This window comes from Haliotis cracherodii, unplaced genomic scaffold (genome assembly GCF_022045235.1).
Source record: "Haliotis cracherodii isolate W230 unplaced genomic scaffold, xgHalCrac1.p SCAF_5, whole genome shotgun sequence".
In the NCBI taxonomy this organism is placed as follows: Eukaryota; Metazoa; Mollusca; class Gastropoda; order Lepetellida; family Haliotidae; genus Haliotis; species Haliotis cracherodii.
The window spans coordinates 22,688,366-22,714,204 of record NW_027266308.1 but is presented as its reverse complement, the minus strand read 5'-3'; the positions used below and the strand labels follow the sequence as shown (position 1 = coordinate 22,714,204).

The 25,839-nt window shown below is 38.3% G+C and overlaps 1 protein-coding gene across 1 annotated transcript; it reads left to right on the top strand.

Annotated features, from left to right (window-relative positions):
* Window positions 1-14,132: 14,132 nt before the first annotated feature.
* Window positions 14,133-24,217, top strand: LOC139444414 (tryptophan 2,3-dioxygenase-like). The gene is made up of 12 exons (XM_071225386.1): window positions 14,133-14,177; window positions 14,465-14,540; window positions 15,431-15,498; window positions 16,454-16,519; window positions 17,110-17,171; window positions 18,098-18,173; window positions 18,532-18,648; window positions 21,139-21,208; window positions 21,394-21,441; window positions 22,231-22,368; window positions 23,645-23,735; window positions 24,124-24,217. The coding sequence occupies exons 1-12, from the start codon at window positions 14,133-14,135 to the stop codon at window positions 24,215-24,217; spliced, it is 951 nt and encodes a 316-aa protein (XP_071081487.1).
* The last annotated feature ends 1,622 nt before the right edge of the window (window positions 24,218-25,839 follow it).

The following is a 25,839-nucleotide window of genomic DNA, read 5'->3' as shown; positions in this document are numbered from 1 at the left end:
ATCACAGGTATGTATACTATGCTGATTTGCTGCATCGCCTGCAGCCGCGAGGAATGGAGTTCTACTATTTCATGACAATGCCTCTTCTCACACCTCTCGACTTGCAAAGGCTGCTGTACGACAATGTGGGCTCGAAGAACTTTTCATACTCGCCAGACCTGGCGCACCTAGTGATTTCCACTTGTTTCCTAAACTAAAAGATCACCTCCGTGGAAAGCGCTATGAAGACAATGATGACTTCAAAGCAGCCGTGAATGGGTGTTTCAGGGTAGCTTCCGAATCGGAAAACTTCTTCCTGACTGGAATTGAAAAGCTTTACTATCGATATGAGAAGTGTATTGTTTGTTTGTTTGTTTGTTGTTTAACGCTAAACACAGCAATATTCCAGCTATATGACGGCGGTCTGCAAATAATCGAGTCTGGACCAGACAATCGATCCACGCAATTGGGATACGATGACATGCATCAACCAAGTCAGCGACCCTGACCACCCGATCCCGTTAGTCGCCTCTTACGACAAGCATAATCGCCCTTTACGGAAAACATGGGTTGCTGAAGACCTATTCTATCCCGGATCGTCACGGGTCAGAAGTGTATTGTTTGTTTGTTTGTTGTTTAACGCCGCATTCAGCAATATTCCAAAAGTGTATTGAAAAGCAGGGAGATTAAAAACACTTTCACAATTGTTGGTTTTGTTTGTTAGGCTTAGAACGTTTTGACCAGTCCTCGTACCACACTTCGATCCATTGTCTTATTTCAAGAAGACTCAAGACATTCTGATTTATATATACACAAAGAAAAAAGCTAGACACATCCCTATTTCTGAACCATGACAAATGGCAAAAATCATGGCATGGGTTGACTGACCTCAGGAGCTGGGCGATGAACAATACCTAAAAAAAGTATGGAGCTGCAGGATTAAGTAAACGAGTAACGTTTGATGTTTCATGTGAAAATGTTCCTTAAAGTCTCTACTAAACATGACACGTGAAACAGATCAGTAGCGGGTATAACCGCCACGTGTCCGGATGACGCATTCCACCTTACGTATTCATGCCTCCAGTCATACGTTGGATCTGTTGATGGATCGACAACAACCACTCCCGATGCAATGCTGCTCCCAATTGGCGTAAATCTTGTACTGAGGTCGAGTAGCAAGAGGGTGGTTGTCAAAATGAGGAACGACGTCTGGCCTCAAAACGTCCCGGATGTACTGAGCCCCTGTTAAGTTGCCCCTTAGGATGACCAAATCTGCAATCATGAGAGATACACTTCCAAACCATTACCGAGTCCCCGCCGTATGCAACATCGGTTTAATGTTCCTGGGCTGGAGGCCGTGTTCTGATGCCCCCAAACTCTCGTTTTTCCATCGATGACGTGGGACAGAAAGCGACTTTCGTGTGACCAATGGATCCGTCTGGAAGTTCTCAGATTTCAATTCTGTCGCGCAATACACCATGATAAACGAGGAGCTTTGTGGTGATCTCTCAACAAGGGATGCCTTATGACTCGTCAAGCCCTCAGTCCTGCTGCTTTCAGCCGGTTGATGGTGGTTCTGGTGCTGAAATGACGATTGGGCAACCACAGCTGTTTCAGACGAGTACTTGTTAAAAAAGGTTCTCGGCGTATGAGACGAAGAAGGTCCTTGTCTTCGCGATGTGTCATCACAGGTGGTCTTCCGGAACTTGGACGGTCCTATACATCACCGGTCTGAGCATGTTTCTCGACTAAACAGCTTACGACAGTGTGATGATACCCGAAATTCCGATCAATGGCTTCAAAAGACATTCCTGCGTTATGCATGCCGATTTGCCATCTTGTTGCGTTTGATAACCGCCTTCGTGCCATGGTCACACAATGTCATGGAATAGCTGTTTAAAACCGAGCTTAAGAAAGCAATTTTAACGTTTGGATATACTGCTTTTAGAGATACTCGAGTGTAGCATGCTGCACGGGCATATCATGCATGGCACGTGAGCTTTCGTCACGCATGACTGATTACATCATCTCGAGCAAACAAAATTCTTCCCGTAATTATATCTTTCATGACTGTTACAAATATTGGGACCAAACAATCATGAAATATGTTAGGGTGTGCATTACCTATTCCTTTGTGTATATTTTCACATTCACCTCAGTTAATTAATGCTTATGAAATGAAAATATCAAATAGCACTGGAATTCAATTTATAATGTTATTAAGTTTAATGTATTTGATCTTCGTTCAGCTGTGAAAATCTACGAAAAGTTTTTAATATATATACATAATATATATTCATATATGAAATGGTACATATGGTATGAAATTGGTTTTAACGCCAACATTTTCCCTGGACGATTTGGGGGATTAATCAATGCTTCTGAAATGAAAACATCAAATAGTTAATACATAAATAATTTCAAATGTTATTAAGTTTAATGTAGTTGATTTTCGTTCAGGTGATAAATATATTCATGAACATTTTGTAGGTATTTGGTTTTATGGCCAACAATTGTCCAGGAAGATTTCGGCGATACAACCAGGGCAGCCATTCTAGTCAGTTAAAACCAAGTCCTATATGAATACATATATATTTAAAGCTCACAACGCTACTGTCGAACTAACTCGACAGAGTGTGTCACTAGCAGTGATGCAGCTGTCGAACCAGTTCGACGGGCGAATAGCATAAGTACACCCACAAACAAAACTCGCCATATCTATTTACCAAGGGGGCTTTGCGTAACATTTAAATTACGTATGACATGAACAAATACTCAGCTTGCTCAATATCAAAACTTTGAGTAGTGTATTTACCTCAAAAACAAAACATCGCGAGTTTTAAAAGTTTCGGCCAAACTTCACGGCACACAACTACCAGAAACGGCCATTGTTGACTTTTGCCACTTCACGTTGAGCGGCATGCAGTCCGATATTTTCTTTATAATGTTATCATTTTCGATCTTAATTTATTGTTTGCTGACGAAAGGAAAGTACTCAAGTTCTTTAATTTCTAAAAATTAGCAAATGTCTATGTAATGAATTATAAACAAAAACAATCTGAATCGCAACATCATCGATTGGATGGAACTTGTACGATCATGGCAACGGCGGTAAACAAACAACTCCACATGCATAGTGCTCCCGTAAGACTATTACAATAATTTTGTTACATCTAACATATTTTTCTAGAATTATTGACCCGCATGTATAAATCTGTGATTTCGTTCGATAAACTTTCGGACACATTGACAAACCGACAAACTAAGCTATCATTTCTGAAACCGCATGACACATCGAAGCAAAAAATGCAAAAGTTGGTAAGCTATCGTGAAAAGAAATCCGAAATAGATTCAAATTCAAAACAAAATACATAGTTTACTATTTTTCGACAACTGTTTAATATTTATTGATCTGGATAGCAGTCTCCACTCCTATTTGTTTCATATTTATTCGTGATTGCCGCCGGTGCATGACATCAAATTTGTAAGTCTAAATACGAAACCGTAAAGGATTCCACACTCGATGATTTGGAAATTATTTTCTGAAAACGATGGCAGCGGAGAGCGATATAACATATTGATATGCCATAATAATAACAGAATATTGTTATTGGTCTGTCATTGAAAGAAGGACAATTTAGAATATTGCAAACAACGAGCATTATGATAAAACATTTCATCAAGTTTATAATATGGCTAACCTAAATGTATCTGGTCCTTGAGTGAAGTCCACACTGGCACAACTCAAATTGATTGATTGGGATAGGAAAGTAATAAATTCTTGTCACTGGAGTGGAAGCCAGTAAATTGGTAAACCGTAAGTTAATTGTAGATCTAGTGTTTTGACAGAAAAGTGGTAATACATTAACTTTTTCAAACAATATGCAATGTGTAAGTTTGAAACTACAAAGCTGTAATACAAAAATATTCTGGGCACAAAAGCACATACCTGTTTGGGTACAAACGTTCAAGACATTTTACGTACAAAAAGCACATTTCAAATGGATTTCGTAGAGCAATGGGATAAAAAAAGATTTCTCATCAGTGGAATTCTATTTCACATTTTAAACAAGTATTTGTTTACGTAACGATGCTCAGGTAGACGGCTCATAGTTTGTCCTAAATGTAGAATTTATTTTTTTTAAATATGGACACCTCAGAAATGAGGGCTTTTAAAGTTATAATTCTATCTAACTTGTCAGACGTTGGTCCATCAAAGAAACATCCTTATGAAATTAAAAAAATAATAATTTATGACACTGAAAATTTCAAGCACTAAACCTAAGATTATTCAAGGAAGGACAAATGTGGTGTGTTGTTTTTGCAAATGCTTTTGTTTTTGGCCTTTCTTGTTTCATGATGGCAAGAAACTTGTGACACACCAGCTGATGAAGTTTGATAGGCCATAATAATAACAACAGAATAAGGTAGGATATTTCCATGTACTTTTCTCTGACCGAACAGAACTGTAAGAATTGTCAATGTACGTATATATGCCCTATTCCTTTTTCAAAAGATAACATTCTCTTATAAATATATATATGCTAACTCACCAGCTTAAGTGCCACCCTGGTTCTTGTGATTAAACAAACAAAAATATCATGTTCTGTTACAAGAAAATAATGTATCGTATTCACATTACAATTATATTTAAGAATGAGTTTTTTGGAAACAAACAACTTCCTACACAAGATTAATGTCCATAATGAGTTGTGTATGTATAGGTTCATACGGATTTTATCTATTTCTTTATCTTTTATGGAATACTAAACTTAAATAAAGACATCATATAGTTACTTATTCACAAAATATATATTCAGGTGAAAGATAACAACTGTTGAATAAAATATGTTTAAATTAAAGATAATAATTAAAGTCTGATCAGTTACACTGTGCTGATGCATTGACCTGTTGACCAATATTTAGTATCCATTCACATAATCATTGTGGAAAAAAATAGGTACTAAATATACAAATATAACTTAATATTTTAGAAGCTGTGAACAGATGTAAATAATTAAACATTAACAAATCTATCATCAATACGCAATCATGGCGGTCTCTATATAGATGGAATAAAATGAATAAAAAAAGATGATCCGAGAATTGTTGTAAAATCATGCTAGAATCGATAAATGTATTATAATTCTTTAACTATCCCACATTTAATTAGAAACTAACACTGAAAATATGTAAATGGTATTTTATCGATATATACATCACGCACCTACGTATATCCTATCATATTCGGCATCGCATGAATGCTATTTTGAAACACGTTTTGTCACGCCTATTTTCGCGCCTATTTAGGGTCTGATCGTTGCCGATCGACGATTTCTACAGACATAATTATTGTAGTGAAAACAAAATCATCAGAATGTACATCGCAGATACATGAATCATATACCTTCATATTCAACGTAACATGGAATGGTGATCCGTATATATATATACATAAAGAAGTTCAAATAAAAGATACCGAGAAACTTGCACGTGGCGTGTTGAGTCATCTTCTCCCGTTTCCGGGTCAGGGTAGCATGCAAGGTCAAACGGATTAAAAAATACGTCAATTATATCGTGAAAATCACTTTGTAGTTTCATATTAGAGGTAGGTACTGATAATATGTAGTGATTTGTGTTTATTCTGTATAATACAGGCGAAATATTTCAAAATTGACTGTAATTGTTTTGTTTCGAAAGATTATCAGCAGACTACCCCTGTCTGTGACATCACATCCGGTGACCTTTGCACAAACTGAAATATTGCTGTCAGCATTTATTATCTTTATTTTCGTTTCTCTCTCGTCATATTAAACGGAAAATGACAAATGAAACTATCTTCGATTAAGAAGATCGTCAACTTTCGCCAAGGCATACACATGAACACAGTGTAAACTTTGTTGATATTAAATTAGTTAAATTAGCAAAAAGTTATGCCGAGGTCAGGCGAAGTGCACCATCTTTGATGTTCGAACGTCTGCCAGCATCATGACACGGTACATTTTTCCCGTATATCGTAAATATTCAACCAAAACACTTGAAATAAGGATTGGTGAATGCTTATGAGTCATTTATTGTTTCTTTCAAGTTTTATAACGTGACATGTTAGATTAACCCGAATGTTCGTATTTCTGCACCTTACATGATGACCTCGAAAATTTCTATCAGGAATAAATGTGCAAAACATTTCTTCAGTTGGCCCTTGTATAATGAAGCACCAACTATTTGAAATCACCCACCCTCTTTACAGCGCCTTATGCTAAAATTAATCCCTCAGGCAGGGCTAAGATGTGTGAAAACAATTCAGCAGGCTAAAGGTTAAAGCTCAGCGTATTTTAGAGAGACATTTATTGAGACGTAGTTTACTGAATCAGGAAGACCAGGTCCATCCGTCATTCAAATATAATAGATAAACAGAACATATTTAATAACATACCTAGTTCTTAACCAGTGAAGAAGGTTTTTCCAATTTACAGTATAGATATTCAAACAAGAACGACTCCAATGTAAAAAAGCCTCTTTAACACTGAATATAATTCTAGTTTTGAGTAACTCGACACCTCAGAATACTATGTTTGTTTATAACAAACTTTAGCCCGACGTATAATTAATTAATTAACCATTCAGTCTCACCAACACATTGGAATTCCCAAACAAAACTATAACCAAAAGATAATAATATGTTCTTGATACTTGAAGCCGATGTATTTCTCCCGACTGCATCTAGTTTAATATATGTTGTCAAAGCAAGATAATAACTCTAGATTATCCACCGAAACAGATTCCATTTGGCGTAAAGGACAAAATAGCTGTCAAAATTATATGAATGGACCACTGAAACTCAGTAACATATCTCACATATCGTAACACTATCTGTGATATCTGTCGTGAGATATACAATAGCGTGAAACCAGTATCTCATACGTCTGATGAAAGTATCAACATGAATACCAAAACGACCACATTCCCCTAACACTGCAACGTCTGTAGCCTTGGAACAAATTCCCAACACAAATTTACTAAAGTTAACTTGAAAACGTTCTAGAAACAACTATGTATTCACACTTCAAATCTCTGAACCATATAACATAATAGGTTTACTCTATAGCTCAATCATTGTGAACAATACCTTTTGAGAAATCTTTCGCAGTGTATAACTAAGCTGTTTATGGGAACCAGTTTTAGGGCACATATCGTCATCATACAAAAGCAAAGATACCTCCAAACTGGATATCATTCTCCAACTGTTTAATAAATAGTGAAAACAAAAGAGGACATATTTTGCAGCCTTGTCTCACACCACTGAAACAATTGAAATAATCCGATATACAGCTCTTTGAAATTTCAACCGAAGATAACGTTTTGGAATACATCTGTAGACAATATTTTCCCATGAATTCCGTTTGAGTGAAGAACAAAGCATATCCCTATTTACCGAATCGAACGCCTAACTCTCAAGCACAATGCACAATATAGTAGAAGTTGACCAAATAAAGTAAGATTGTACACAGTTTTAATTGGCTAGCACTTTAGCACTTTCAACTCGAACCACGTATGAGTCTCATTAGGACATAACTGAATATTCAGTTCAGGCCTGATGATACTCATACGTGGTACGAGTTCAAAACTGTGTACAATCGTACTCCACTTATTTAATTTTTAATGTATATGTATTGCTCTCGTGGTTTCCCTGCACCAATTGACATCGAACTCTAGATAAATAGTAATAATTATTATCAGTTGTAATAGTTTTAACACCCATCTGGTTAAGCAATAAATATCTTATCTCAGCACTCGTATCTTAAACTTGACTTTGTATTATATAATAATAATAATAATAATAATAATAATAATAATAATAATAATAATAATAATAAATGTATAATGAAATGATGAAATGTAGATTATGAAATGAATTAAATGAGACTGTCCAACATATTGTCAGTGGATGCCCAGCTTTGACACACAACACTGTACCTTAAGCGACCTGATGGTGGAGCTCGATCATTTTATTGCCGTCTTTGCATGAGGTTCATCCATGGTACAACCCAGAATATGTTGAGGGCGTCATGGAAAATGATAAATACACAATTCTTTGGAATAGGTCCGTATACAGCCTCAGAAGTATCCAGGCCAACAAACTCGATCTCGTCCTTTTTGATAAATCCAATGAAATCATTTATATCATTGAATTTTCTGTCCCTTTGGACACTAATGTGATTGACAAGATTCAGGAAAAACATGGCAAATATGCAGACCTCGCTTTCGAAATGTCACGCTTGCATCCCAAGTACCAAGTTGTCCGACTCCCCTTTTTTTGGTGCCTTAGGTTTGGTACCCTCCAATCTGTTGACTGACATTTGGAGAACACCCGGGTTTGCTACCAGGAGTACAGCCCTTCTGACAATCTGGGTAATGCAGAAGGCTGCAGTGTTGGGGAGTCTTTACATTCTCCGAAAAGTTCTGGGTGGGTTTGACTAGGCAGCGCTTCCACGGAGAAGTCCCATTCGCTGTCTGGGCTGAGTGTAGAGGGGACAAGGGCTCTGAGCTGATGATGAGCCTAACCAGCCTGACTGTGCCAGGATCACCCAAACCCTCTTTGCCGCATTTTTTATTTTAATCTGTAAATAATAATAATGATAATAATAAGAACAACAAGAAAAGCGACGAAACCCGAGCAAAAATGTATTAACCAGCTGTTATGTAGCCGTATTATTAATAACAACGCTAGATGTGCCATAAGGTATATTTCTATCAGTGACATAACTGAAACAGGAATCTCTACAGTTATTGTGTGTACTAAATCATAAATGCAGATATATAACAGAGATATTGAGTCAATGAAGATAACGCATTGACTTTCAAGACAGCAGGGTGTGAGTCTGCATGAATGGTTGTCGTGTGTCACACACGTTCAAAGTTGTGCAAAGCAGAGTGATAAGCAGAACAATGTACCCAGCAAACGAATTCTTAAATAGAGTTTAATTATCTACAATGAACACCAATCACTTCATCCTCTTTGGAAACAAGTTTAAAGATGAAGCATCAACACACGACTGCGTGGGCATTACTAGTGGTTGGTTGTATGCAGGGCTGGTTGGTTGTATGCAGGGAAGGGAGGAAGACCTCAGGCTGTCGACAGGGTCGGCTGTGTGTGTCAGGCTCTCTGTTAAGCTTGTATTGTATTGGGTTCAGGATTTGATATTCATCAACAATTTTGGTTTATATTGGCTGTATTATCAATCAGGTAAGTTATTGTAGTATGCTTCGTGTCAAATATTGTTTTAGTGTCCCTTATTTGTGGTTTTTCGTGCCTTCACACGGACGTGACCTCTGCTTTCACGCATTTTGTCTGCAAGTAATTTACATCGCAGGTTGGTCATAGATATATTTCGGTATGGAAAGTGACGCTAATGGGGACGAGGGTGGTGATATTCAGTTCACCACTTTTGAGGAAACATCGACAGATGCTGAATTTTGCGAGAGATACGAGTCGATGATATCCAAACGTTTGAAGAAAAAACATGAGGATCACCGAGTTGGGAATGACCTGACTTTTGCCTTACTAATATAATCTGTTGTCATATGTATTTCTATTGGCACGAGATTGTCTTTGACAAACTTGAGTCCAATTGCTTTGGTTCGAGACATTCAAAAATACATTGGCGATGTGGAGCACATGATAAAATTAGTAAAGTGAGATTTGGTGATACAAAGGAAAACGCCCGGCCAACTTAACCTTGCCCTAATGCATCATCTATCTGTGTTCGTGTCAAAAATTCGGCCCCAAAGAGTCTAAGTGAATTTGAATCTGTTTGGGGCAGGGATTTCTCATGGATATGGAAAGGGTTCCATACTATTATTAGTATGAATCATAATGATAATGTCCCTCTGTTATTATCTGAACAGATCTCATCTGGTCTTGTAAATGGTATGTTGATATGTCTAATGTGTCACAAGACAAGTGATTAAAATTGCGGAAGTGACAACTGGAAAAGAATCTGTGAACAAAATCGGCTTTTTCTCCAGTCTTGGAAAGTTTACTGATTAAAGGAAGAAAGCATGTAATAAGGTTTGTCACTCTTCACTACCATCACGATTTAATAAACCCAAAAAAACTAGCCATGTTTCAGCATATGGTTCGCTGTACTAAATGATCAAGCTGGCGAGAATTTGTTTCTAATATCAGTAGATTACATTAATAAATATCTGGTCCAGGGTGAAATCGATCAGTGGAACTGATATTTAATTGCCTTTACCGGTGATGGGAGACTCTGGAAAACTACTTACATGAAGTCAGAAAGCAAACGCTCTTGTTACAATTCAAGTTTGTCAGTAGATCTGACATTTTTGTCATGAATTTATGTCTTTGAAACAAACGTTTTGCCTGAAATGTCTTCTGCCATGTTGGAAAGTAGTTCGGAAATAAAAGTTGCTTTCAATGAAGGTAAGCTTAAAGCAGCCATACCAACAACACATAATTCGCCACATGTTGCACATGAGCTATGCTTTGAAATGTTTATGCATATGTCAGAATCTGTTGCAGCTGTTATTCGGGAACTTTTGAATATCAGTTTGTGTTCTGTATCCTAGCCTATGATCTGGAGAATTGTAAGATCCAACGCACAATGCATCATAGAGACTGATTGTTTTTACTTCGAATATATTTAAAGTCACAGAGAGAATAGTAACTAGTCGCCTGAACTGTCCCCTTGAACGAAATTACCTTCTTAATCACACACAGTCAGTCAGGATTTAGACAAGAGTCATCATCCCCCCGACAGCCATCTGTAAAGTAACCACAAGGAAATGTGCAATTCTGTATGTAATGAGTCAAGAGTTGAATGTTCTTGAAAAAGCATACATTGTTTTACCCACAAAAGATCTACCACGGTCGCATCCATATGAAATGGAAAATAAAACGAGTGTGTTTCTGTGGGTTTATTTTATGCAAACAAATGACAAATTACAAGAAACAATAACTAAACAAGCGTATAGTCAACGAAGTCATCTATACCCCCCGCCCATTTTAACACGTTATGGTCCCTAACCAGGTAACTGACCCAACACTTCTCTTAGCTCATGTCAAAATAGCTGCAATGGAAATTCTTAAATAAACATTTCTAAAACTCCTCAATATTAAATGGCACCAGTTCAGTATGTGCTTTATATATAGACATGCAATGTTGGGCAAGGAAATATTTAACAGTTTATTTTTTATACTCCATAAGTGAACCCAACCTATATTAAAACTTAAATCCAACTTGTTGCCATGGAAACTTGGAATTAGAGGTAATATTTTTATGTGGATATTATGTTATTGTCCAAACAAACCATTCCAGTTCACATAGGTCAAGAACTGACGGGCCTGTCGGTGATTGAAAATGGTACCCCCAAGTCCATTTTTATGCAATATCATGATCAATGACAATTTGCAGAAGGTTGATCGTTTGGGGATGGTTTGGTAATTTTCAGTTTGTCATTGGGAATCTATCCAAATCTGCTAAAGTAAAATCAGTCCCTGTTCTTCAAAATGGGGTTTAAGATATTACATTAAAATCAGTGGCGATGGTGATCACAATACGAAACAACCCTTATATCAAGCCAACTCTCGTTCCCCATAAATTGGAAATAGTTTTAGTGTTCAAACGTCTTGGTGTTCATTTTGGTCACCTTTATACACATTTGTATGACACATGTAGCAGGGTCATCAATCAAAAACTAAGTGGAGTGCTTATAAATGATAACTATAACTATGATATCGCTTTACAATGCCCTGATCCTATCTAGTAACGACGTGTTATCTAGACTACGTATTTACGCCTGCGTCTTAATGTCACCTGCATAGGCTTGACATTTTCAGTCTAAAGCTTTGGTGTTCAGGGATGCCTCTTCACCTTCGTAGACAACAGGGATATATGAAATACTTTCTTCAAATTAAAACCAAGAACAGGAACCACGCAGTCACAGAGCTTGTAAGGACTGTGTGGAATGTGTCACGTATGACTGGTCTCACGGCAAAATTCCACATGGTCTTTACAACATCAACCCAGTTGACCCTTCTGCTCCGCCTGCCACATCCCCGTGACGTCTACTCAAGCCTGGACTGAGTTCGGAACTCAGTTTAATTGTCAAAAGTTGATAAAAGTAATAAATCAAGATTTTCGGTCTGAACGTTTTTCTAATTAAAGCACTAATGCATCAAAAGATTCATCCAATGATCGCAGTGCTGGGGCTGAATACCCCTTCTCCATTTCTAATGTGTTTAGATTCCCTTAATATCTTTCAGTTCTTGCAGATTTTTGTCAACTTTGTAAACTCCGTGATGGGTAGATGAACATTACAATAAAGCAAGTATCTTTACAGATTCCATGGCAGCAATTAATGCTCTAGAAGCTGGTGCAAATGGATCCAGAGATGACATTGTTTATGAGATTTTAAAATCAGATACATTTCTTAACATGAATTACATTGCAAGCGATATTGTTTGGTTTCCAGCACATGTTGGAATACATGGGAATGAGATTTTAAAATCTTGAAGATGATGTATCAGATCAAGTCCTAACGATTTTGAAACTGTTTTCAGTTAGGTGGCAACAAGTGTGGGATGCTTGCACAACAGGCCGACAAACTAAGCATAATCTTAGATCAAATGTAAAATCGGTCTTAAAAGTTGCTGTCGTAGAAGGCGGGATGGGGTCATTCTGACCGCACGTCGACCTGGACACTATTGGCTCAATGCCTTCTAAACGTGGCCATTGCAATGTGGAGACACTACGCTCGTACCTAATTTAATGCTTTGGGCATAACATTATAAGACACAATCTCAGAAGTGCTGTGCCTGAAGTTAATGAAACATTTTCTATAGCTACAGTTTTGACTGACTCCAGATAACGGGCAGTTTAAGAATTTGTCTCTTCATCTGGAAAATATTGTGTAATTTAATAATGTTTATCTACTGCTTTTTCATTGAACGAGTATTTCATGTTTCAGAAATGAAAGTATCTGCATAAGGTTTTATTCCATGTCATGAATTCTTCTGTAGTTTATTTATTTGCAATGTATTAGTTTATCCAAATGAATATTACTTATGGTGATGTTTCCTTGATGTTACCTGTACTATTTCGTGTTGTTTTCACAATACAACAGCATGTGATTCTTATTACGTTAACTCAATGTGTTGAGCTAAAGTATGCCTTCTCTGGCTCACGTTGCCTTTAAACTATAACTCCACCACCACTATATTTTCTATCGCTCGGAATCCAATTACTTAACAAACTGATAGACGTACAAGAGCCATTGCTATTGTGAAATCCATGTTCATATGATGGTTCATGTCATAATCTGATTTTAAAAAATCTAACGTAAATGTAATCAATTACCAATCACTTCATTCTCTTTGGATCAAATAAAGGTGAAACCTCCACAGACAACCGTGTATATTTTACAAGCGGCTGGTTGTATGTCGAGAAGGGAGAAGACTCAAGTAATATCATGTATTTTCTATCGCCCGAAATCAAATTACAGAACAAGCTGCTGGACTTACAAGAACATGTGCCTGTTGCAAAATCTATTTAAACAATGTTATATGATACGTCATTGCATAATCTGAGTACATATGAAATAAAATAAAACACACATGTAATCAAATACTGACCAACTTCTGGTTTATGCTGTGTTAATTCTATTCGGAAATCCCTGTTGTTTCAACATACATGTAGTTGTTGCTTAAAAAGCTCACATGGACTGCAAACTGACATCATGTGGTGGGTTGTCTTCTATACAGATTTGCAGCGTTAAAGTCTTATAGAGCCACACTAAGGTGATCGGTGTATGTAATAAAACACAAATGTAATCAAATATTAATCCCAACTTCTGGTTAATTCTGTGTTGATTCCACTTGGATGTTCCTAGTGTTCTTAAGCATATACAACATATATTTTCTTAAAAAGCTAAAAAAGCATGCAAACTGACATCATGTCACGATAACCATCAGTGGGTGAGTGTCTTCTATACAGATTTGCAGCGTTAAAGTCTTCATAGAGCCACACTAAGGTGACCTGTGTATTTATCGTTCATGTATATTCTCCAATGAATACTTGCATATACTCAGGTTGTATTTTATTTCTTTATTATGCAGTATTGAAAGCAGCATGGCGGGGGTGGAATCTAAGCTCACCTACGACTCCTACTTGAAGGTGAATGCTGTAGTTATTATCAAGGTGTTCATATTTTTATGTTAGGGCATTAAAATAATTATAATTTCAACAAGGTCTTAATGTTTGCACTCTTACACTAGAAGAAAGAACATGGACCGAATGCCAACTCTGTACTTACCATGTGTGTGGTGACGGCTCATTTAATATCAACATGAGCCAAATAACGAATGCTTTAGATTGTGTAGTCTTGGGCGTTTATTAGTTAAACTGAAGGACACTTATTGATCATTATAACATATCTATTGTTTTCTTATTACTGTACTTAGATTCCACAACTACTGACATGCCAGGAGCCAATCACAGACGCCCACGATGAACACGTGTTCATTATTGTCCATCAAGGTAAACAGGAAAGAAAAGTGTTGTTAAATTTGATTATGTCTATTTGAGCATCACTCATTTCTGCAACAGTTTGTAAAAAATCATTTGTGGATGGGTAGTTTAGAGGAAAATAATTGGTTCAATGAAGACTGGTGTAAGAAATGAATTTGTAACCACACCATTTTTGAAATGTGGTAAATTTATGCCGGAAAAAGTTAATTTATTGATTTTCAGAATAAAATGTCTCAGATACTCATCAAAATGTTATGTATTATGCAAAAATGTATTTAAGTTTAGAAGTTTAAAAAAAATAATATCTAAAAAAATACTGTACAAGAATTCTCTGAATGCTTACGAAGCGCCAATACAGTTCATTTAAGGATTTACTATCGCTAACTTAAGACATTTCAATTGAAGATTAAACATATGAAATCAACTTATATTTGTAGGTATAGTTTTCTTTGCTCCTCTGTTTGTTTCGGATCACACATTTCTTTCTCACAAGTTCCATAACGTAGATCACTCTTTAACTTCAAAGTTATGATTAAACTATGTTTTACACGTGCGGAACATACACGACGTTGATAATATAACTTAAGATTCGAAGACTTATTGATCTAAACTGCCGGGCAAAGAAGGAACCCCTTAAAAACTGGATTTGACCAAAACATTTACAAACGTTACAAGGTTGTAAACAGTCGCCGAAACATTGCAAATCTAAGTTCCAAAACACAACTATGATGCCTGCATCAAATATATCACAATCGAATAACCATTGTTTCTGGTTTCATTTTAGCCACAATCAGACATGGGTTTATACCTTCCTTTTCCCCGGTAATTTACATGTCTTGCCATGTCAGTTGCATTTTACAATATATAGTTCGCCGAACGGAATGCTGTGTCCGTTTCAGCCTTCGAACTATGGTTCAAGGTGATCATCAATGACGTAACGTCGGTCAGGAATATATTTCATGACAAGGTATGCTATATCTCTTATTGCACATCTGTGACGTCTCCATTGTTTTTCACGAATTGACCACCGGTTGTCAATTATGTACACTTGCAGCATTGATGTGGCATTTTCACTTTGATGCCAACACTACAAGAACTCACGATATCCTGTCAATGGGTGGGACCTGCGATACCCTGTTTGAGATATCTATCAATATCTAATTTGGCAAACAAATGTATCAAGTCTCTGGTCATATGTTTTCACTTGCTCACGTAGGCCCGTGAAGATCGGGGGTAGAAAAGGTCTCCAGCAATTCATGCTTGCCATAAAAGGCGACTAACGGGGTCGGGTGGTCAGGCTCGCTGACTTGGTTGATGGATGTCATCGTATCCCAATTTCGTGGATCGATGCTCATGATGTCAATCACTGGATTGTCTGGTCTCGATTATTTACAGACCGCCGTCATATAGCTTTGTTTCAATTTCAAGTTGACGGTACTCACTGACGCAATATCTGTATCTTTGTTAAAAGCTCACCTGAATTGTGAAGAAATACTATCGGTAATTTTCAAGGTTGCTTCGTAATTTTGTGCACATCTTCTGTTGCACAGCATGTGAACGTGGTACAACACAATAAACGAGTAAACCACGACTGGCGTGTTCTAATATTCTTTTCCCATGGGGATTTCGGAGTAGAATTGGTACCCAGAAACCTGTGCTTGTCGTAAGAGGCGATTTAATGGATCGGGTGGTCTGGCTCCGTGACTTGACCTGATTGTGGGGTCCAGGCTCGATTATTTACATGCCGCCGTCATATAACTGGAACAGTCTGAGTACGTCTTTAAACAATAACAACACGCAAATAACATGATTTTACATAATTTGTATGAACATGGGCCGAGGCCTACATTCTTCATGGATTAAGAATTCTCCGTCATTTGTTTTTACTTTGGTAATAAAATTGTTGAATGATCGAACTTTAGGGCTGGAAAAACCTCCCTCTACACACTGCCATCAACCGCCTGCAGAGAGTTACGATGGTGCTGAGGGTGAGGCAACAGTTGACATACTCTAGATGTTGTTAATTTAGCCTCTCATGCTGTTAACTCAGGGTACTAGTACCCCTTGCTCGTCTTGAGGCTTGATCCCTATGAAAAGTCGGGTTAGACTGCTTGTTTGTTGTTTAACGCCGCACTCAGCAATATTCCAGCTATATGACGGCGGTCTGTAAATAATCGAGTGGCCTCTTACGACAAGCATAGTCGCCTTTAGAAATGACCTTAAGCAACCCATGCATGCCCTAACCCATGCATGACGGGATCGGGTGGTCAGTTTGCTGACTTGGTTGATACATGTCATCGTAACCCAATTGCGTGGATTGTCTGGCCCATACACGTTTATTTACAGGCCGCCGTCATATAGCTGGAATATTGCTGACTGTTGTGTAAAACTACAGACATTAACCACACTTTTCATATTTATAACATTTGTAGGAGCGGATGGGAACCTTATTGGAATCGTACATGTACAGTAACCTGTCTTGAGAGGCGATTACACACATGCATTGTTGCCTAGTCGAGTAACATGAATGGTCTGATAACCTATCTCTTCTTCAGAATGTTTCCTGTATTTATTCCAGCATGTTGTGGAACACTTCCGCATCCTGGAGACGATGCCGCCCCTCAATTTTGTAGACTTCAGGTGAGTATACAATGTGTCATATCATATCCACCATTAATATTGGTGGACTGCCTCGCTCACTCAGGCTTAAAAACACAACACAACCCTTTCCTTCGACACCAGAAATCTCTTTAGAGTCGATTGTACGATTCCGTATGCTGATTCATGAGCATGTGGTTATCAATCACAATCACAATGTGATGATACCAGGTGTTCGTGAAAAGGTCACCGTATCCTGGCCAATCGATGGAACCGTCACAAACACATGCAAAGGCAAGTCAGTTGAAAACAAACAAACATGGGAACATTTTTGTCAGTGATGCGTCAAGACCTCCATATGTTTACCATAAAAAATCGAAATGTTATATTGCTGTGATTGTGTTCCAGAGATGAGGTGTTGTGTTGCTGTGGTTATGTTCCAGAGGCGAGGTGTTGTTTTGCTGTGGTTATGTTCCAGAGGCGAGGTGTTGTGTTGCTGTGGTTATGTTCCAGAGACGAGGTGTCGTGTTGCTGTGGTTATGTTCCAGAGGCGAGGTGTTGTGTTGCTGTGGTTATGTTCCAGAGGCGAGGTGTTGTGTTGCTGTGGTTATGTTCCAGATGCGAGGTGTTGTGTTGCTGTGGTTATGTTCCAGAGGCGAGGTGTCGTGTTGCTGCGGTTATGTTCCAGAGACGAGGTGTTATATTGTTGTGATTATGTTTCAGAGATGAGGTGTTGTGTTGTTGTGGTTATGTTCCAGAGGCGAGGTGTTGTGTTGCTGTGGTTATGTTCCAGAGGCGAGGTGTTGTGTTGCTGTGGTTATGTTCCAGGGACGAGGTGTTATATTGCTGTTATTATGTTTCAGAGATGAGGCGTTATATTGTTGTGGTTATGTTCCAGGGACGAGGTGTTATATTGCTGTTATTATGTTTCAGAGATGAGGCGTTATATGGTTGTGGTTATGTTCCAGGGATGCGCTGACCGGGATGTCTGGCTTCCAGAGTCTCCAGTTTCGACAGATCGAGAAGCTCCTTGGAATCCAAGATGTAACGTTGATACATACAAACCAGGTTATCAACTGAACGGGAATAACTGTATGGTCAAGATGCCTCAGCGCTTGTAGATACGAATACTAGTATCTAAGTGCGTCAGGAATAACAGTATGGCCAAGATGCCTCTGCGCTTGTAGATACGAATACTAGTATCTAAGTGCGTCACGAATAATAGCTAGTAAATTACAGTTGCTATTTTATTTGAATTATACACCATTATGGATATTTAGTATGTTGAAGTAAGAATTCTTTTGATTTCACTGTATAGTCCCTGTTATTTGTTGTTGATAGCTTTGCTTGGAGTTGTACCATTTCCAAATATTACAAATCCTCTTTATACCTTTTGCGTTAGCAAAATCGAAAGAGACATGAAGAACAAAACTATGAAGACAAGAATCTAAAGGATAAGGAGGTTCTCCAGAAGTACCCAGACCAAGTTGATGAGGGTACACTCGTGGATGTTGTGCAAGTACGAGTCTATAATATGAAGCTATTTTGTGACATATTAAGTATTATACATTGCGTCTGAGAAAAAACAACCTGAATCATATGCCTTCTGACTGCATCAAGTCAAACTGATATAAATAAAAGCAGGTCCATAGGTCACCGCATGAAGATCCGGGATAGAATTGGTCTTCAGCAATCCACGTTCGCTCTAAGAGGCGACGAAAGAGATCGGGTGGTCAAGCTCGCTGGTTGATGCATGTCATCGTTTGTTTGTTTGTTTTTTGTTTAACGCCGCACTCAGCAATATCCCAGCTATATGACGGTGATCTGTAAATAATCGAGTCTGGACCAGACAATCCAGTGATTGACATGCTGAGCATCGATGATGCTCTAATTTCATCAACCTTGCAATCACTCCAGATACGAGGTAGGAGGGGAGAGCTCTGTTTGTTCAGAGATTGTAGCCTTGGCGATGTCTTTATCCAAAAGAGGTAAGGGGATATTTCCTGTGACAACGATGGGCAAAAAATTCTGTGAGGAGGGTCCACACTTCCGCCTGGTGCGAAATTCTTCTCCTTGCGTTATATCTAGCTGAAAATCTGCTAACATGAGAAAAGGTAATACCTTGTGCTCCACTTCCCTTCCTCTCTGCCAGTGTCCAAAACTTGTGGAATTGGTTTGTGATAGATGTCAGAGGAGGAAGGTCCCCACGACTGTGCCACAGCATCGGAGGCAGACTTGGAGAAACCGGAAAATCTGCATTTTCCACACATGATAGTTTCCAGGCGTATAGGTGGGGATTTTGGAGGCTTCCGTGGAATACCTTCGGAGCAGATCAGGAGGTAATGGGAGCTAACTATGGGTCTGGTACTGGTCTGACACGTTGCAAAATGTTGATAGCGGAAGTGTCCCAAATCGTTGTTACCTACTTGAAGACTTGGGGATGTGGAGATCACTTCGTGGACATGATCTTGTTCCTCCGGCATAAACAATCAGCCAAGATGGATAGTTTTCCAGGAATGTGATGTCCGTCCAATCTGCAGCTGATCTAATGAAAAGAATAAACGAATAGTCTCCTTCAACAAACACTGTGGCTTCGTTCCTCCCTGTTGTTGTATATAGGCTACTACTGTGACTGTCCAAGATTCAATTGCGTGGTAAATCAAGCATCTCAGGCAGTTGATTTGAAACGTTTCGTCTAGATCTGCCAACATCCCCTTGGCGATAGTGCCATCCATGTGAGCCACCGAACCCTCTCCAGATGCATGGTGTAGGGGTGGTGGTCTGGTGGTGATGGTTGACGTTTGGAATCTGTCAGTTTTGTCTTGCCAAACATCGTTAATGATGTGGTGAAATTGATCATTAAATAGCATTTGGGCCGTGACGGTTTGGGATAACACTGAATTCTTGACAGGCTTAGATAGTGTAAATCTGGAAAGGTTTGCGAGCAGGAAAGTATTGTGAAAACTGTGAGTACACACACTCGCCCTAATTTCATGACGCAGTTTCTTTTGCAGACCAACAACAAACAAAAGAAGTAAGGAATCGTATTTCTTTAATTCACTTCAACAAGTTGTCAAACCAGCCAGTTAATTATCCAACAAATAATTCCTCACACCCTGTGTTTCCCTAATTACACATTGTCAGTTAGTGTCTAATTAGTCTAAGTTAACTAACCCGCAATATCCAATCAAGTTGTTGACATAACACCAGTAATGTAGATATAAGCCAGCCAGTCTACCTCAACCTCCTTTGTCAACAACAACAACAACAACAACAACAACACATGCATCTATAGTTTAAAAATCACTGATATGCCACTTCTTACTTGTCAAATATAACACATGCACAAGTAGTTGTGCAATTTGGTTATCTTAAAATTGTGCAGATGCAGTTAAGGCTATTGTTAGCCACACACAGTAATTTCAAGGCGCAAACCTTTACAGATTCACAGTATCTGGGGGTCTGAGTGGGAACTGGTGCAACCACAAAACCATGTGATACACAACTGTATCCTACCTGCCTGATAATTTAGATTTTTTATGGATAACAACTTTTTTGTTCGATAATGATGCGACATTTCGGTATAGATCCTTACACACCACAAACCACAAAACAATGTGATACACAGCTGTATCCTACCTGCCTGATCATTTAGATTTTTTATGGATAACAACTTCTTTGTTCTATAATGATGCGACATTTCGGTATAGATCCTTACACCATTGTCAAGCAAGCCTGTTGCAGCTTACACACATAGGAAGGAAGTGACGATTCATGCCATGTGCAAAGGGTTGTGCACAAGGAGTGGATTACCAAACAACTGGTTGGGATGGCTGACAATGAAACGGACGTCTGTTGAAAATTTAAAGATTTTTAATGGCTATGATTTGACAGAGGGAGGGTATTCAAAGGAATTTGTACTATATACAATCAGAAGCTGCACAAAGATGAATGTTATCTTACAACATAATTTGTTGCTACGTAATTGATTTGATTTGTGCTGATACAGATGTGGCTTGAATCTACTCCGGGAATAGATGACGAGGAGTTCTGGGCAAAGTATACTCAAAACGAGGTAAATATCAATTCAGTATAATCATGAAACAGCACGCAAGCAGATCCATATAGTCGATGGTAATAAATGTATTTAACAAAATGTACGTATTTAATAAAAACGTCTACATTGCACAGGAACTTGTTGAATATCTTACTCTTTGAACTTTTGTTAATATAAACATAAAAATATGCCTTTTTCATTTTGAACAGAAGGTAGACCTGAGACCTTTGCTTGATCAGTCAACGAGTGATAAAGGTAAACTTGCATTTCATTCCTTAGGAAGGGTAGTTACAGTTAGTGTTTTATAAGATGTAAGATGTGCTACATATTTGTCTTTGTCAGCATCACGATCGTCACGTCATCAAGTTATTTCATACCTATGTTTGTGTGTACATTAATGAAAAACCAATAGATTTTATTCTCTCATCAATGGTTCAGGACAATTTGTAAAAATTGAAGGCAAATGCCATCTGAAGTTTACTGAGAAAACGATATGTGAAATGGTGGACTTACTTACAGGAAACATGTGTTTGAAATTATGGGATAAAATATTTAGGCAAGAAGCAGCAATTTCCCTCCTTTTTGGTCTGTTCCTGTACACATACAAGTCACAATTTCTGTGGGGATTGGCAAAATCAAAACATGGGAGTTTGGCAAGACAAGTAATTTCCTCCCACTGATTTATCCAACTGAGCTAGAAATAAGAGGCCAGTGAAACCACCTCATCTGTATCATATTTTGATCTAGTCATTAAACTTCAGAGCGACAAATAACCCTCCACACGACTGTATCTCAAGAGGGATGACTTGAACTTTCTCTTTATGCTAAGCAATGTTCCTGCAGCTGAAGCCTTTGGCGTCTACATTTCAGATCTTTTGAGATACAATCGAACATGCTCTTTCTAGGAAAAATTCAAAGAACATACCACAACTTTTGCATAAACGATACTCATGATATAGTCGGATTGGACTCTTCTTTCAGCGGGGATTTCTTATTATCACGGGAAATGTTTCGTCGCTTTTATCTGCCTTGACGTCATAACAGGTTCCTGGCAAATGAGTCAACGGTCGCTGAAAGGAGCTCTTCTCATCATGCTGCACCAGGACAAACCTGAGTTTCAGATGCCCTACCAGTTCCTCACACTGCTGATGGACATCGATGTCGCCCTCATGAAATGGCGGAGTATGTACCAACCCATATATACACCCGAAAAATTTATTAGGCTGCCCCCGTTTGTTTTTTACCATCTCTATCTTACAACATGGTGTCACTCACGTCCATTCATAAATAGGTAGGAAAAATAAATGCCATCTGGAAGATGAGGCTCTTGACTTATGAAAATGATCGCAATGTTCAATATATTTGCGTGACAAAGACACTTTGCCTTGGCTACATTAGAGTCCAGATTAGAATCTACTGAATATTTGAGACATGCAGGCAGTGGATCCATCTGACAGCTGTAGAAGTTACATTCCATCGGGAATGGCAGCAATTACCTCTTGACTGTACCAGAAAACTAACTGTGGGAATCAGAAGGGAAGAGGCTGCCATCCGGGACCGTGGCGGTTACAGGGATACTTAATTAATTTCAATTTGTATAATAAGGACGCGTATCCATGTTTCAACATTTTGTTTATAAAGATGCTATTATTAATACATAGTGTCCCTTCTCCTGCTATCTACATTTACAAGCTGCTACACAGGAATATATTGTGTCCTCTGACATTTTGAACTGATATTGACTTTTAAGAATGAAGTACTTCTAATATGTCCAAATCGACCAGTGCCTTTAAGTGAAGCTTGAGGGCCAATATGACTTTTAGACCACTACATGGTCTTGTGGATATAGGGTCTGCCTCTGGAAGGTCGATGGTTTGATCGCCATCCATGTTATACCAAAAGAAGTTAAAAGATTGTTTTTACTGTTACCCTGTCTGTCATTCGGCATTACAGACATAAAACAAGAACTTATGTACTAAACTGTGGCATTGTGTTTCAGTTGGCTAGCACTAGGAAACCGGCATTAGTCCTGTCTAGTGCAAGTAGATACATGCAGACATGTGGAAATAGCATTAATCTAGTCTGTACAAAAACACACACACGTCGCTATATAACTGCAAATATCAACTCATCTTGCCTTGGCAGCTCTTGCCACGGACCGCAAAGGCCTGCCTATGGCCAATATGACAGTGTGAGGTACTTACGGCAAGATCAGTATGAAAACTACCATTCGAAATCATAAAAGTATTGCATTAGATTTTGAACAGCTTTAGGTCAACAATGATCGGAATGTTTCTTCTGAAATATTGGTCTTTATTTTAGCATTTGATTATATTGGAAATTCCAGTGATATTGTTGCAGACCTCTTTGCATTTACAACAAAGTGTGTGTGAATTACCGAATATGCTGCGTAAACTCTGTTTCCCCAACTTTCTGATTACACGTCCTGCACACAAAGGTACCCATATCCACATGGTACACAGGATGATTGGTCAGAAGCAGGGCACTGGGGGCACTTCCGGTTACGACTACTTGCGAGCTACCTTCAGGTACGAATACATCTGTCACTGATATCCAATAGGAAACGCCAGAAGTATACTCAGTAAACATTACAAATCTGTGTCTGTGTGGTTTCAACAAACCCAATTGCGATTATAAAATTTATGTTGCATTCTTTAATGGAGAAACGTTACAAACAAATATGTATGTAATTGTTTACTCCTTTATTTGTTGCCTGCCTTTATCCTCAGATGCGATTTAAACATCTTATAGTGGCATTTTTGGATCGTACAATAACTATGGCCCATGTAAATCATCTTTCCATAAAGGAAATCATCATTGAGTTGTGTGCATTTTGTTTTACAAACATTAACTCATCATCAAAACTTAAAATTAACTCAAATGCATCTTCTTGACATTTTGTTTTTGTGGTTGCAGTGATGACTACAAGGTTTTTCGGGACCTCTTCAAGATGGCAACATACTTACGACCTCGATCGGAAATTCCCGAAGTTGCTACCCAACGTACCTAAACGTGGCATCTGACGATATAGCCAACCAGTCTCAAACACGTTTTCCCTGACACACACACTCACGTACGCACAAACACCCGTATAAGTAAGACCAAACGTTTATATTATCTATATGAATTGACTTTTGATCTAAATTCGATCTTTTCGATTAATCCTCATATTCATCGATCTATAATATATATTTTTCATTCAATATCAGTTCAATATGTATGTTGAAAAAATAATTGAATTTCAATGCACAGATGAAACATTGCACCTTCTGTATGTTTTTGATATTGCTATTGACTTTTGCTGTTTGCTTGTTGACACATGTTATTTGATTGCACAATAAATATATATGAGATCAATCAAATGTGTTTGTTATAGTATTGAAAGTAATAACTGTTACTGCAGTAGATCAGGTTCAGGGGTCAGGTTGTCAAGCTCACTGACTTGGAAGATGCATGTCTTCCAGTCCCAATTGCGACATTGATGTTCATGATATCTGTCACTGGATTGTCTGGCCGAGACTTGATTATTTACAGACCACTGAGTGTGGTATTAACTAACAAACAAACACAAATTACATACATTCCTGTTTTGGTTGACAATCAAGCTATAAACTATTTAGAATTTCACAGACGTCCTTTTGACAGCCATCATTTCTAATAGTTGTGGGGAAAACACTTTCTTCTACAGAAATGCAACTGCGCATGCGCAAGGCGGGAAAACGTGCATTCTTTCATCAAACAACCTTTATCAACTAGATGCAGATATATACGGAAGGTGGGAGGGACCTAATTCCTGATGTAATAGAGGTACTATTCTTAGAATTACACCCAATTATAACTATTGTGTGATTTGACATACTCTCCTTTACCCAACGAATTAACAAATGGTGTGGTAATTCCTTTAAATACCTTTCCTCTATTACACCATGCCAGTATACACGACATAATAGTATCCATTACCTCATCTAGAGATGACATTTCCTACTGATGCCGTCACATCCGTTTCCAGTCGGTGATATTTCCGTATACTTGACATAATTTCCGGTACTGATATCCCTTGTGACTTCACTTCTGGTGGCTTGTGCATTGATACATCCGAGACTAACATGTAGAAACTTTATGTCACTTACATTTATGGTTCCAGCGTTTGTCAGCGATTTGCCCACGCATACAAGGCCTGGCGGTGGTCTCACACGTCTAACTGTCATGTCCCAGACGTGTTCAGTGGGGGAAAGGTCTGGGTTAATTGCTGGCCATGGCATTCTGTGGATGTTGTGCTGCTGAAGGTGTGCACTGACGATTCGTCCACGGTAAGAATGGGCGGTGTACTCCTGTGTTGAACCACACGCCTTGGAAACATATCGACATGCATGCACAAAGAAACAGATTCAACAAAAGGGGAGCACAATTGGAAATGTCTTCAGGTTTTAGAGTCAACTCAATAGTTGGTAGTATTGATGCATGGTTTGGGCAGATTTCTTAATCAGTTACCAAACTGGCTTTATATGTGGCATTATTTGATATGCCATTAATACCAAGTTCTTTGATCAACGAATTGATGTAGTGACGCTTTCATGTAATGGTTATGTTATTTGAGGCTTTGTCTGTGGGAACAACTACAAACTTTTCATG